Below are 15,584 nucleotides of genomic sequence, written 5' to 3' on the forward strand. Positions count from 1 at the left end.
AATTAACACAACATTGTAAATCAACAATACTTCAATAAAATTTTTTTAAAAATATTCCAGTAAGTTAAAATTCCCCTCTAAAACATACACACACAACCATTAAGCAGAAGAATACTGTAACACTTTAAATAAATATCCTAGCACTTCAATTAAGTATTCTCAGAAAAGCACTTGTAGATGTCAAAAATATCTCGAACCAGATATTTTAAAATTTAAAACATCAATGGATATAAGACTGGAAGAAATGAAAAAAGTTCATTTACCTCAGGAAAGAAACTATTTCAAAAATTAAGATAAAAGTCACAAGGTGTTCAAAATATATATACTTGAGTAAAAAGTTAATAAGGGGCATTGAATAAAGGCAGGAAAACAATAAAGAGAATAAGGATGAGATAAAGAATAAAGCAAAAATTATCAGAAAGAAAGTGAATAAAAGGAAGAGACAAAGGAAGTCAAACATTTTGGAGTACTTGAAGAAGGAAAACAAAATCATAGAACTAATATTTAAAACTATAATCAAAAAAAGTTCCAAAAACAAAAGATCTGAACCTATATATAGAAAAGATATGTATTTTATTTGGGAAAATTAACTTGGAATAGCCAGCTCTAGGTTTCTGATATTCCATAGCACCTAAAAGAGTATAGAAATGCAATTCTCTCTATATATAAACAAAATAAGATGTCAGAGTAACTAACCTCTGATGATTCGTTGTTCCAAAATATCGTCACATTCTTAATCATCACGAGTTCAAATTTAGAGTTTGTGAATATATATTCTCCAACCTTCACAAAGGCTATCTCTCCATTATCATCTAATTGCCAATTTAGAATATCATAGTATCCAGCCACATCTCCATTATCATCAACTTCTATTCTCATTCCATTATGGGTTGTAAACTTAAGTGTCTTCAAATAATACATTAACTAGAAAAAAAGGGGGGAAAACAACAGGGAAAAAAACAATTTTTAAAAATTTGATTGCCTAGAAAACAGGGTTTATAAAGAAAATAATCTCAAAACTCCTGTCTAATTCATGGGACTGAATTTTTTCCTATTCCTCTATACCTTTGCTGTCTAATACAAGAGCTCCTAGCCACATATGACAATTGAAATTTGAAAAGTGGCTGGCCAAATTGCGATGGGCTATAAGGGTAAAATACACACTGGGTTGCAAAAGTTAGTTCAAAAAAATGTAAACTCTCTCCTTAATAATTTCATGTAATTATTCTTATATTAAGTTATCCTGATTATGACCAAATGTTAAAGTATTATTTGGGGTTAAATAAAATATATTAAATTTAACTTCATCTGTTCCTTTTTATTTTTTAATTTGGCTACTATAAAAATTTTAATTACCTGTGTGGCTTTTAAATTTCTATTAGACAGTACTGATCTGTACCAAGGTAAAGTGATGCCTAATATTTCCTAATACCTACAAACCTAGGGAAGAGAGGATATTCCCTCTTAGATTTCTTCACTAATAGGTACCAGTCTACCCTACTACCATCATTCCCTTCCCTGCATGTCAGGTGCTAGAGACGGGAAGATCAAGACCCATTCCCCACCCTTCCAAAGTTCACAGTCCAGTAGAAGGGCTAGAAATAAACAGGTACTAACGGTAAATTCAATGTACTCTGTGTTGCTGATGTGGAAAGAGTGTTGAGAGGGCATAGATGAGGGAGTGGCTAACTAACTGCCTTAGGAACACTGAAGGAGGTTTCCCCAGGAAGTAGCCATCTGAGCTGGGTTTTAAAAAAACTTAGGCCTTCCCGCTCCCTAATCCTGACGTCAGAGCGGCGCCGGCCTGAGAGGCTGAGGAGACGGGGAGGAGGTCACGGCGGCTGGAAGATGCTGCACTTTGGCGTAAATTGCTATCGATTAAGGATCGTTTCTCAGACTCAAGTTAGAAGGGAGAGTTCAGATAAGTAAGGCCGCCATTGCTGCTTTGAACACCTCTGAAGGGGAAAATGGATTTATCAGGAGTGAAAAAGAAGAGCTTGCTAGGAGTCAAAGAAAATAATACAGAAGTCCAGCACTGGGGCTCCTTCTCCTACCAAGCGCAAAGGCGGCTCTGATGAGAAGTCCAAGAATCGCTCTAAAAATATGGGGGCCACCAAGAAGTCGAGCGAGAAGGATCGTGACAGGGATAAAACTCGAAAGAGGCGCAGCGCTTCCAGTGGTAGCAGCAGCACCAGGTCTCGGTCCAGCTCGAACTGCAGCTCGGGCTCGAGCACCAGCACGGGCTCCAGCCGCGGCTCCAGCTCATCTTCAGCATCGAGCCGCTCAGGAAGTTCCAGCACATCCCGCAGCTCCAGCTCCGGCAGCTCGCCTGGCTCTCCCAGTCCTTGTCGGCGCAGGCAGGACAACAGGCGGCGTTCCCGCTCCAAATCCAAACCACCCAAAAGAGGTGAAAAGGAAAGGAAAAGGCGGAGCCCTTCGCCTAAACCCACCACAGTGCACATTGGAAGGCTCACCAGGAATGTGACCAAGGATCATATCATGGAGATATTCTCCACCTATGGGAAAATTAAAATGATTGACGTGCCTGTAGAAAGGATGCACCCGCATCTGTCTAAAGGCTACGTGTATGTGTAGTTTGAGAATCCAGATGAGCCCGAGAAGGCGCTGAAGCACATGGACGGAGGACACATCGATGGCCAGGAGATCACTGCCACCGCTCTGCTGGACCCCTGGCCTCGGCCACCTCCCCCGCCCCCCGGCGATTCAGCCCTCCCAGGAGAATGCCGCCACCGCCTCCCATGTGGCGCAGGTCACCCCCACGGATGAGGAGAAGGTCGTGTTCCCCTTGGCGCGGTCCCCCCGCCGCCGCAGCCGCAGGAGCCGCTCCAGCTTCAACTCCTCCCGATACGCAGGGCCACTGAAGCTCTGCCCTGTGACTTGGACTCCCATCCAGCTCACTTTTGTCACTTTTCTAGACGAAGGAGGATCGGTAGGAAAGAAATCCCTCACTCAGAGGCAGGCTTCGAAGGTGAAGGCAGTAACTGCTACATTTCCCCTGGCGGCAGAGTTCCGGCTGCAGGAGTGTTGTTGGTTTGGGGTCGTGCTTATAAAGATGCCCTCCAGTTTTCTGGCTAGAAAGCTTCCACAGTTCCTGAGAGTCAGTTTAGTGACAAAGCCAGCAGGGATGAACAGGGGGCTCCAGGAGGTGGTACAGCCCCAGCCTGGGAGCATGTTTTCCCGTTCCACAGGTGACCCGGGGCCGATCTGGTGGCCTGCTCGTGCCCTAACCTGTTGGCCTCGGGGTCCCACAGGAAAGGGTGTGATTTTATGCAGCTGCCGTTCCAGTTAGCCTGGCCCTACTCCTCTGCTTGAGTCCTCTTCTGACCTCTAGGGCCTAATACCCCAAATGGTTCTTTTCACGTGTACTCATGTGCGTGCACACACACATCTCCCTTTCTCTCTGAAACTCGTAAGTCGAGAGCCAGCTCTGTCGGGTCACCACAGAAGCAACCCACACACACACGTTGTGTTGGTATTCATGGTGGTCCGGCAAGTTACCTTGGCAATGTGTACATTGCTTTTTTGGCTTTTATTGTACAGTCGGTACTATACATTTTCTGTTTTGAGTTTTGTAATTTTGTGGCATTTTAGATAATATTGTGTTTGTACTTTGTTGTGTAGAGAAAAGAATTGTGTTGATAAACCTAGGATTAGCTCAGAAAAAGAAAAAAAATAGTAGCAAGTTGCCTGACAAATACTGGAATCAAAGAGATTCTAAGGCAAGGGAATAATATGTAAGACAAGGGTGTGCCAAAGAGGCCATTGCTATGAGTACAAAAGTGGATGGAGCTGATTGTACACCTACAGAATAACTTCATAGACATAAATAGGAACCCCCTAACAAAATAATACCTCTAGTACTCTTGCTTTACCCAGTCAACCTTAGCTGGGGTAAGAGCATACGTTCTTTAGTATGAAGGTAACCAGTCTGCACTGAGATATATCCTGTGCCCTTGGTCTTTGTCAGCACCACATGCTAGACTTATGTCTCCCAACCAGAGGGCCCAGTCCAATCCCTAACCCTCCACAAACCAGAGAAACAACATAGCAGAAAGAGCCTGAATTATGGTGTATGATGATTTGGAGTCATATTTTGGGTCTGTCAAATGACATAACCTTAGGCAAGTCATATATCCTAACTAAGCATTAGTTTCCCAGTCTGTAAAAGAAGGGAAATCATCCCTGCCCTACCTCTGTCATAGAGATTAAGGTAATATAGCTAGAAGCTTTTAGTAAGTCAGTATACAAAGGTAAGTATTATAATAATCACCATCTACCAGTAGGGCTACTCCAGGTCACTTGCTCTTTTATCTCTCCCTCTTTTACTGTATGCTATTCTCAGTCAACATGAAATCTACATCAGAGTTCACAACAGGGTGACTTTTACTGCCAAGTCCACTGGGGAGAGGCATGTTTTTCTTTCCCAGTCTTCAGAAGACTCAAGCAAGGAAATTTTCAAAGGCTGCAACCTTACAGCCTTTCCATAATTCCATCTGTTTATCATCATTGGATGGTAGGACAGTTCCCTACCACGAGGCATGAAAAAGAATTTAGAAATGTCCAAATAAACCACAAGAGTAAAACGGTTTTACATACACATATATATATATGTTCTGACCAAGTCTGCTAATGAGATAAGCTGAGAAAAATGATCATGAAGTGCATTATCATTTTGGTTTTAAATAAATCACAATTTTTTACTTTTTGATGCATTTATGAAGCATCCTTAAATGTGCCTATTAACTCTCTCTACTGTGAGGTCTTACTTTTCAGTTTTTACTTACATCATTCCGGGAGTGTGTCAAAGAGCATGAATTCTCCCTTGGACTACACCACCACCATTCACCCTAACACTATGTGGTCCCTTGACCCTCCCTAAAAACTCTTTTCTCTGCAATCCTAACACAAATTTGTTGCTTTTTGAGCAAATTTAAATTGTAATATTGAAATCTTCAAATAACAAATTAGAGATTGTTGTTTACCATATAAAAAGATCCTTTTTGTTAAAAAAGTACTCAGAGGATTTCTTTTAAAATGAAAGAACTCACCTATAGCATAACTTAATTTCTCATTTTGAATTTACCACAATTTCCCTAGTACCGATGAACAACTTAGTACTCAGATCTTGCTTTCTAAATTCCATTCTCCAGTAAATGGAAATAGGACTCTGGAGAAATGGCTACTTCAAGACTGGGGCAGAGAAATACAACACAATACAATACAAATTGTCCAACCTGGAGAATTTTGAGCAACAAAATGCATAATGATAGCTATGAATTATTATACTCATAGAACAGTATATCCATGAGTCCATGTGATGCAAATAAATTAGTGAGGGAAAAGTATAATTCCATTTAATAAATGTAGAAGGAATGAGGGAAATAGAAAAAAAAATCACCATTTTAAAAATAACACAGTAATAGTTGTTTCAGGCAATAATCGTCATCAAAGGATGCTAAACTTTGTGGATCAAAGCATTACGTAAAACAATATTTTCAGAGCTTCAAAATATTGCCTCACAATATAATTATTAATTACAAAGGGAAACATAGTAACTTTATAATGGAAAAACATGGTGACATCACTGTCACTAAGTAATCAAAGTTAATGTCACCATTAATGAGACATAGTGACATCATGTACCTCCTGATATGAGACAGAGAAAAGGATACATATCACCTTTACAGTATTATAGCCATAAATGCATAACCTAAATGTAATCATGAGGAAAAAAATTAGACAAACATAAATTGAAAAACATAAATAGCTGTCCAGTACTTATGAAAAGTATCACGTTCATTAAAAAAAAAAGAATGAAGAATTGCCACAGATTGGTGGAGGCTAAAGAGATACAAAACTAAGTGCATCGTGGGATCAATTTGAAAATAAAAATAAAAGTGAAGATGCAGTGGTTCCAGCCATTGTGGACCCTGTTGGGACAAGCAATTTGGTGTTGCTGGAAAATAAAGTGGTGAGGGTCATGGAAAGAGCAATGGAGTCAGAGATGCTGATGGCATAGATCGTAGAGGGCTGACAGTGTCAGACCAGGCATGCTCATGCTTTATCCTTTATAGGAGAGGGGAGGTACTGAAGGATGTAAGCAGAGGAGCCCTCTGATTAGGTGTGCATCTTGGTGAGACCATTAGGGTTTCTGTGTCCCAACATGAATTGCTGGGACGTCAGACCTGAGACAGGAGATGTGAGAGCCAATCTCCAAGGTGGTCCTAACAATCTTCACCTCCTGGCCTTCACACCCTAGCATGGCCCCTCTGACACTGCACAAAGACTACATTTTCCAGTTTCCCTTGCAGCTACATGTGACCATATAACTAGATCCCGGCTAATGGGATGTAAAGAGAATTGTACGTAATTTCCAGGAAATGTCCTTAAATGGAGCCATATACGCATCTTTGTCCTTTCTCCTTCCTGCTGGTTAGAGTGTGGACATGATGGTTGAAGCCCAAGTAGCCATATGGAATTATGAGGTGAACGCACAGATTCAGAGTGATGAAATGACAAGGTAGAAGGAACCTCAATCCCTAAGCCACTCTTTCAGTCCCAGAATGCTAACCTCCAAACTTCATTTATGTGAAGGAAAAAAACCTATCTTGTTTAAAGCACTGTATGGGGGGGTTTCTATCATTCACAGCAAACCTAATAATAACTCTGTTAACAAATGGAAACTCTAAAATGCCCATTTAGGTAACATAAGCAAGCCATTCTTTTAGGGGGCATGTGATAAAATCATGTCTATGAAGTACAAAAGCAGATCAATGGTTTTAATTGTATGAATGCTTTTTATGTCAAACTATATCATGAAGTAAAACAAACCACAACTTACCTGCCAAGGTTCAAAATCAGTATATATGCACAGGTGTTTCCTGGAATATATGGCCAGTGTCCTTCCTCACATCTACTTAGATGATCCAGGGCATATGCCATAGAATACACAACTTGGTTGACATTGTGTGTAATTTTTAGCTGAGACACATCCAGATAGGTATTTTTAAGATCTTCCAACTTCTCCTTTCCAGTATAGAATTTATCAGACATGGCGTGTAATCTGTCCTCTTTGCCAGTCATATTCACTCTATGGTCAGTGTTGTATGGAACACTACTCTTGGGCCAAGTACAGTTAAAAGCAGTTTGCCAAAATTCAATGGTCAGGACATCATTTGGATCCTTGCCAGGATTTACATCATAAAGAAGTTCTTTTAATCCCAGTATATCAGCTCTTGGTATTGAAAATCCAATATTTCCACCAAAATACAAGAAATATTCAGGCTTTGCAATGAGAGCGAAGGCGATCCAGGCTTCACTCGCTATCCATGTTCTGTCAGTTATGTTATGGTAAACCATTTCCAGCATGAAAGGACTTAGGTCAATATCAGATGCATAGAGCACAATGACTCTGGCATTGGAGTTCGTTATAGCATCAATAGCTTTTTGCATTTTCTCATTAGAATGGACTTTGGGACCCAACCAAAATGTTGGATAAGTTGTACCATGGCCTCCGACTGGATCTTATCACTGGCTACTGTGTGAAGATAAGATGGAAATTTGTCACTAAGAAGTGAGGAGGTAGAGGCGTAACCCACCTGCAACTGAAAATATTCATGCAGTTATTAGAAAGCAATAGCCAAACCTCAAATTACAACTTCTGAGTATCTGTATTGGAGAAGGAGGGAACTTAACAGTTCTCCCTTTATTCTCACACCCTTCCAGAGACAAAAGGACTTCTACTCCTCTCCCTGCTCCGTGGGTGGTGGGGACTGTTAGGGGGAGCACTTTGGGCCTCCCTATCCACCCTATTTCCACCTCACCCCACCCCAAGGTAGCTGGAGGAGCTAATTATTAAGGTGATGACATTCAATGCACCACTTTTCATACTCAGGGTCACATACTCGGAAAGGGAGGTGACCAGTCCTTTCATCTATGTTTTCTTGAGACTAGGTGTGTGATTCAAGCCATCCAGGCTCTTTCTCTGATCTAACTCGTCATCCATACAGATGATGGAGTAAGCAGACTCATAATCTATTTGTCAGGCCCAGTTCCTCTTTCTTTTCTTTTCTTTCCTCTCTCTTTCTCCCTTTCTCTCTTTCTCTCTCTCTCGCTCTCTCTCTCTCTCTCTCCCTCCCTCCCTCCCCCCCCACCCCCCTCTCCACTGCTTTCTCTCTTTTTCTCCTCTTCTCTTTCCTTGTTTCTCTCTGCCGGGCCTTCTGGGTATTTAAGTCCTAAGACTTAGACTGAGAAAGACGGTAGGAAACTCCACTTCCACCTCAGGTTTAAGTCTTATTCTCCAAAAGAGTTACTAGAGGCCCTCATTTTATAGGCACTTGCTAGATAAACGAAGAGGTATTTTTCTCACCTTGCCAGTGGTCCTTGTGCATATTTTCTATCAGTGAGAACTTAAGAATGAAAGTAGAATGGCCAGTAACATGAATTTCTGACAATCTTACATACATTTCTGCTGTACCTTACTCTCAGCCTCAGAGACTCTGCAGTTAATAAGATATGTCACATTCTCTCCTATCCCATCCCATTGCTATCCCATGTTATTACTGCATCACTTCCAATAAGACCTCCTATATTATAATTACATAGCTCCATGATTGCCAATTCTTTCATAAGCGACAGATTATTCCTATTTTTCTCTTTATCCTTTGTCCTATCCTTACTCCACTGGCTAAAGTTTACATTCTTCTTTGGAACCTCCCAAGCACCAACATCATGGAAGCCATATGTAGGAAAGAATCTCATTTACGAAGCAGAGACACCTGATTTCTAATTCCGGCTACATGATCAGTGTAAGATTGTGGATACTAAAACCTGCTGAAATCAGTTTCCCCATGAGTGAAATCAGGGTTATGACATCTACATTTTAAGGTTGCTCAGCATATTAAATGAGACAACACACGTGAAAGTGTCTGTTGTATGTAAGATTTCTTTTACCCTCTTTGCAGATTTACTACAAGACTTAAATGAGAAGATCTATCTAGAGGTTTCTAGTAGGTGCCTGGACCCCAGTCGGTATTTGGTGGAAAGCAGAGCTCACAGCAGCAGCAATTTGTCTAAGCTGCATGAAGCCCACACTGAAGGTGTCGGCTGTGTCACCTGACCCCTCCTCTTGGTTCTGTTCTTCAGTATTACCCTGTTCCCCCTACATTTGTATTTGCAGCTTTATAAGACACACTTTGTAAATGCCACTTTTTAACAACTCCCATTACTTCAGTAACACAAATAAGCTTAATCATCCTTCACACTAATAAGTCCTGACTTGATATTTTTGTGAACCACCCCTGGAAATAAATATAGAACTTTACTTATATTTTCTTTTCTTTTTTTTTTAACATATTTATTGGAGTATAATTGCTTTACAATGGTGTGTTAGTTTCTGCTGTATAACAAAGTGAATCAGCTATATGTATACATATATCCCCATATCCTTTCCCTCTTGCATCTCCCTCCCACCCTCCCTATCCCACCCCTCTAGGTGGTCACAAAGCACCGAGCTGACCTCCCTGTGCTACGCGGCTGCTTCCCACTAGCTATCTATTTTACGTTTGGTAGTGTATATATGTCCATGCCACTCTCTCACCTCGTCCCAGCTTACCCTTCCCTCTCCCTGTGTCCTCATCCATTCTTCCTAATATCATCTATTCTTAGGTTGAAATGTGTCACTGTCCCTGAATTTAAAATAATCTGTAAATTAGCATCCCAGCTCATTTCAGTATGTTAGCGTATGAACAAAAAGGGTCATGATTAATAACTATTAATACAGGCCAGAAACAATGAGTTCCTTATACCATCTATCAATCAACCAACAAGTATTTCTCAATCACCTACTCTGTGCTTCACCCAGTGTTTTCGAGTGTACTGCCTAGGGAGATGTCAACATACAAATCACTAGGTCACAATCTCAAGCTCAAACCTAAGGCAGGATCCTAAGGGATGTAGAACAGTCTGAAATCACTAGTCACACTTGCTGAGGCCAGACTGAACAGAGTAATTAGGGGCATCAGCATTACCACCATCCTGTTTGTCTGTGTAACTTATCCCAGCCTCACCTGAGCACCTAACATACTCTTTGCAGCAATTTTCACATACCTTGTGTTTCTTTATAAGTTAGTACCCAGGACAATATTCTGAAATACCCTAGGTAGGTAATACAACCCTAGAATTCTTGAAGCAGCAACTGGTAAGGATGATCCACCTGCTCCAACAATTCCTGCCAGCACTGCCCCGGTGCTGCTTCTAAAACTGGGCTTGTTTTCTTCCTGCCCTGTGAGGAATACCAATGCCGCTTCCATGGATTTGGAGATGGTGAAACAGGTATCCAAGATCTGATAGCCCAAAGTGATGTTGGGCAAAATATCCTTCCTTTCATTAATCTCCCTGATGGTGTGGATCACGGTTTTCATCCAGCGGAATCCCCGGAAGTTGAACCTGGAAAGGAAATCGTTTTTGTAAGGCCTTAGTCAGTGGGTGGATCTGTGGAGGGGAAAGCAGCTTTTAACTGGGATTGGTGCTGAGAGCATTTTGCCAAAACGTCAGGGGGCACCTGCCTTGTGTGAGCATGTTAATATTTCCTAAAAAGATATTGCAATTTAAAGGGTTCAAGTATGAATCATATTCATTATTGATTGGTTTGGGCTGGGAAGCATCTTTTTGGACAGCTGATTATCTCTTTTCACAAAAATATTCTTATATTCGCAATTCTCTCCACCACGCAGAACACGCAATAATTCCTCAATACATTTTTTCCCATTCATTGGAAGTCCCCGGTACCCTATGAGTCTCCTTTCCCTCTTCCTTACGTTCCTATAGGTTTCTCCTGGTTTCTTCTAGATGTTAAGTATAATAATAAAAGTTTTGTAAATACATAAAAATACTTATGATAGGACTATATAAAAGCAGTACATAATATTTATATATATGATATATATTATGACTCCAATAGATTATTTTTCCTGCCATGATTTGATTGTTAGTGTTGAGATTTTTTAATTAAGAAACGTCTCTTTCCTATCACTCTTACATTTAACCATGAATGAGATGCCTCCTCCTTTCCATTCCCTAGCCACAAAAAGGAAAAGTACTTCCCTTTAGTCCATCAGCACATTTTTTTTCAATTTCTTCTCCATTAAAAATAAATATTCTATTTCTAACTCTCTTTCTTTCTTCCCAGTTTTAAGCAAACTTTAACCTATCTGAAAGCAAGGACTTCCAGGATGTTTTCTCTTAATGTCCTCTGTAGCTCTAGTATCTAACTACCTATCTTCTACTCAATAAATATTTTTGAATTAAATATCTAATAGCAAATAGCCCTGTTGGCAGATTAGATTTTTCCTCCATGTCTCTTTAACTGGGTTTTTTAGTTTAGTTTAGCTTTGCCTTTTATTCAACACGTAGTTACTGAGTTGCACTGGTGCGAGACACTATAAATGCAACAGTGAAAAAGACAGGCACTGCAGCGTCTAGGCAAAGAAACAGAAAAATAGCCATGCACAAAACGATAAACACAGCGATAGGGGTAGACATAGGGACCAGCAGTTAAAGGGGTGGGGAACCTTGCCCTGGGGGACTTAACAGCCAAGCTAAGTCTTGAAGGGTAACATAAAAACAGGGGACGAATGCTGCAAGTAGAGGGCACGGTATGTGTGAAGGCATGACAACAAAAGAACCTAACATTCTAGGAATGGGAAGATCAGGACACTTGGAGAACAGGGTAGGAATAGGTATGGCATGGGAAGAGGAGACTGGAGAATCAGGAGTCTGAACATGAAGGGCTTTATCGTCCTAAGACAACTGGCCTCTAAATTTACACAGATGGCCATACAAATTGGCATACACATTTTTGAAATAAATATAGCAATATCTTTTTTAAGGTGAGAGAGTAATACATTTCAAGAGCTAGAAAATGTTCACCTGCTTTGAATCAATAATTACACCCCAGAGAATTTATCTGAAGGTACTGTTCTTCCCAAAAGAAAAAACTAGGTACGTTCCAAACTGTTCATTTTAGAATTATTTATAATATTGAAAAATTGGAAAGAATTTACATGCTCATTATGGTACATTGACTTGATAGGAACATTTTCCATCATTAAAAAACTATAATTAGAGAAATTACACTGCAGCATGCATATAATAGTAGGTAAAACAGTCTGTATGCAATGTTGTTTCTATACTATAATTAAAACTACACATAAATTATGTGAACATTTGGATAACTATCAACAGGTAAAAATTTTAAATGGGTACAGGATAATTACTGAAAGGGTGGGATTTGGGATGATTTTTCTTTCATTTGTTGATTTCCATTATGATACTCACAGTATCCTTATACAATGTATACCTTTTGTTCCGCAGAAAATTTCTCTAAATCCTACCTTTGTTTAGATCAACCAAAACAAGAATTAAAATACTCCCTTCTTCCCTCCATTTCACTGTCTTCTCTGCTCTGAACAACATTTTCAAAATAAAAGTTTTCCTCTTCTGTTCACTTTGGCTGATGGCCAACCAAAACTAGTATCCCGTTAAAATTGTGGGTTTCAGAATGAGACTTCTCCAAACTCCAACTTGCATATCTAGATCAGTTACAGGTAAACGTTAATGACGCCAAAATGAAATTGTTATCCGATTACGCCCAGCTCCTGAGTGCCAGCTATCCAGGCCTCCCATGAGGGCTCTCCCATTGGGAGGGAGGCTAGGGGAACATTGGAATTGGGTACAGATAGAAACTGTTGATGGTTATTGGTGAAAAGTCATTTTATAGCTCTAATTTTGAAGAAAATATATCAAAAAATGTAAATATGGAATGTTATTAATATCCAATAGATATGTTTAGGATGGATTTAAGTGCTGGGAAAGTTTTAGGCTTGTATGGTGTGAAGATGAGCAATTTGGGTTTCAGTCAACAAGCCGGGAGACAAGCAGAATCCCCGCAATGATGCCTTACATTACTGATCCACATTCAGGACAAGGAACTGGCTTTTTAGATGCCCTGGATCATGTGAAATAAGTTTCATACAAAATATGAAGAATCAGAATGTCATCAGACTTCTCAGCAGCAACACTGGCAGTCAGAAGATGCTGAAGTAATCTTTTCAAGGATCCTTAGGCTTTGAGTGAAAGTCAAGATGGAGTAAGCACATACCACCCACTCTCTCTCACCAATTACAATTAAGATCCCTGGACTGAACATATAAAGCAACTATCAGACTACTCTGAAAATTAAATAAGAACAGTGGACTAGAGATGGAAATCAAAATATCCCTGGGGACTTCCCTGGTGGTGCAGTGGTTAAGAATCTGCCTGCTAATGCAGGGGACACGGGTTCGAGCCCTGGTCCAGGAAGATTCCACGTGCTGTGGAGCAACTAAGCCCGTGTGCCACAACTACTGAGCCCGTGTGCCACAACTACTGAAGCCCATGTGCCCGCGCTCCGCAATGAAGAGTAGCCCCCACTCGCTGCAACTAGAGAAAGCCTCTGCACAGCGACGAAGACCCAATACAGCCCAAAATAAATAAATAATTTATTTTTTTAAAAAACCCAAAATATCCCTGATACAGTGAATTATTTTTTAAATGGGACATACTTACTTCTCACCACTGTGTCAATCACAGTAGATATACCAAACTATTTTTTAATGAGGGGGTGCATTTTTACTAAAAATATGTGTAGGCCTTTCTATTTTACCTTGCTAGGAAGATAACCTTCAGAAGCTCCAATGAAGGGTGAAGAACAAGTTAAGTGATTCCACTGATGAAATATGAGTGTACTATACTGTGACAAACTCTGGTTTTCATTTTATGTTATTAAAGATTGAATCAGTGAAAACTTCTCTGATAAATAATGAACTGGCTCTAAATAATGTAGCCATGAGCAAAAGTGCTTCTTTCCCACTTCCCTTTGCTTCACTGTAAGAATGGAAAAGAATTAGAAGGTCCAGGAAAGAGCTAAGTACAGACTGACTGCAATCCTTTCCTTTTGCCAACATACAGTTTATCCACCCCTTTAGTGCTATTTCAAATATGTAGCATGAAATATGACCAAAGGGAAGGAGTTATGATCAGTAAAGATTTAGTTGTATAAGAAGTTGCCAAAATTTTTACAGCATGCGTTTGTAATTATAATTACCACGCAGCATCATGGAAGTGATTAAGATATGATGTAAAATGCCCAATATAAAACTGTGTCCATGCTATTGCCACATTATGAAAAGATTACAGTTGCATTTATATAAAGGGCTGAGAAAGAATATATGGAAATGAAAGGAAAGAGCTGCTTTGTTATGGTAGTAGAACAGTGTGGACAGAAATTTTCCTTTAATTTCTGGCATTCTTTTCATATCAAAAGTGTGTGCGTGTTTCACACCCAGAAATATAACCCATGTTTGCTTTTCTTACAATGGATTCCTTGCAAATTCAGATTATCAGTCATGGATCCCATTTCTTGACATGACAATTTTTGGGATGAGGGGAGTAGGGTAGAAGCCTTCCAACTGGAGGAATCTTGCTTATGAACACTAGCTCATAAATAAATCGGCATTCCAGCACTGTGTATTTTCACCTGGGGAGACTTCAGTCTAATGACAATTCAAAGTAAAGCTGCAACACTGCACAACTCTACATCATGCTTCTCAAACCTTAATGTGTACATGAATCATCAGGAGGTCTTGTCAGAATGCAGATTCTGATTCAGCAGATGTGGGATGCAGCCTGAGACTCTACATTTCTAACAAGCTCTTAGATGATGCTGATGCTGGTGGTCCACAGACCACCCTCTGAAGAGCAATGTTCTATATCATATAAAACCTGTCTTTTTTCTTTCTTGTTGCTAAGCAATCCTAGAATGTCTACCTCAGAGAAATTGAGGCACAGAAACAGCAAGTACCTATCCTGAGTCAAATAAATAGTGTCAAAGTCAGGGCTGGCATCATGGCTCCAGTTCCAGACTCTGATTCCCACACCCACCACTCATTTACCCCCACCTCCTACAACTGATGTAAAAAGAAAAAAAAAGAATGTCTTACCCTTCACATTTCGCTGATACTGGCTCCAAAATAGACTCATTCGCTGCAGTGGTCCTGGAATGAATAGGAAACAGTCCTCCAATAACAAGTGAAGGGTTTCTGGCACCTACATACCCATTCATATCAAACTAGCCCAGCAGCTGACAGGTCTGTCCTTCCTCTTCTTTGCCTTCAATGCCCAATTCAGCCCATAAAAAGGCAATCAGTCCTAGAACCAAGCATTTCTTTCTGCTAGCCATTTTAATAAGGAGAGTTTGGGAGAAATGACCAGTGTTAAAAGTTTTAACGAGGTACCTTGACAGAGCGTTCCAGTGAGCATGTGCATGCCCCATCACAGGGGACTCAGCTTGCCACTACTTGCTACCTAATTGTCATGCCTCAATCAATCACAGAGCCTCACACTCACCTGCAATTTATGCATCTGCACTAGGAGCTGAGTAATCCTTTTGAAAAGAGCCTCATAAAAATCTCTTTTAGGCTTAGCAATAATATATCATGACAGAATAGCAGATTCTGAGTTTAGAG

At 40.3% G+C, this 15,584-nt stretch overlaps 1 protein-coding gene and 1 pseudogene across 1 annotated transcript in view; one reads left to right on the forward strand and one right to left on the reverse strand.

Annotated features, from left to right (window-relative positions):
- The window catches only part of LOC113629879 (vomeronasal type-2 receptor 1-like), a 32,378-nt gene extending 17,080 nt beyond the window's left edge, over positions 1-15,298 (reverse strand). Inside the window, 6 exon segments of the mRNA XM_027124835.1 lie at positions 697-924; positions 6,863-6,882; positions 6,885-7,499; positions 7,502-7,619; positions 10,176-10,467; positions 15,060-15,298. Of these exon segments, the coding sequence (XP_026980636.1) occupies positions 697-924; positions 6,863-6,882; positions 6,885-7,499; positions 7,502-7,619; positions 10,176-10,467; positions 15,060-15,298 (1,512 nt within the window).
- LOC113617954 (RNA-binding protein with serine-rich domain 1 pseudogene) lies at positions 1,968-2,882 on the forward strand (annotated as a pseudogene).
- Positions 15,299-15,584: the final 286 nt, after the last annotated feature.

Source organism: Aethalodelphis obliquidens, unplaced genomic scaffold (genome assembly GCF_003676395.1).
Source record: "Aethalodelphis obliquidens isolate GAN/ISIS:26980383/991018 unplaced genomic scaffold, ASM367639v1 scaffold1, whole genome shotgun sequence".
NCBI lineage: Eukaryota > Metazoa > Chordata > Mammalia > Artiodactyla > Delphinidae > Aethalodelphis > Aethalodelphis obliquidens.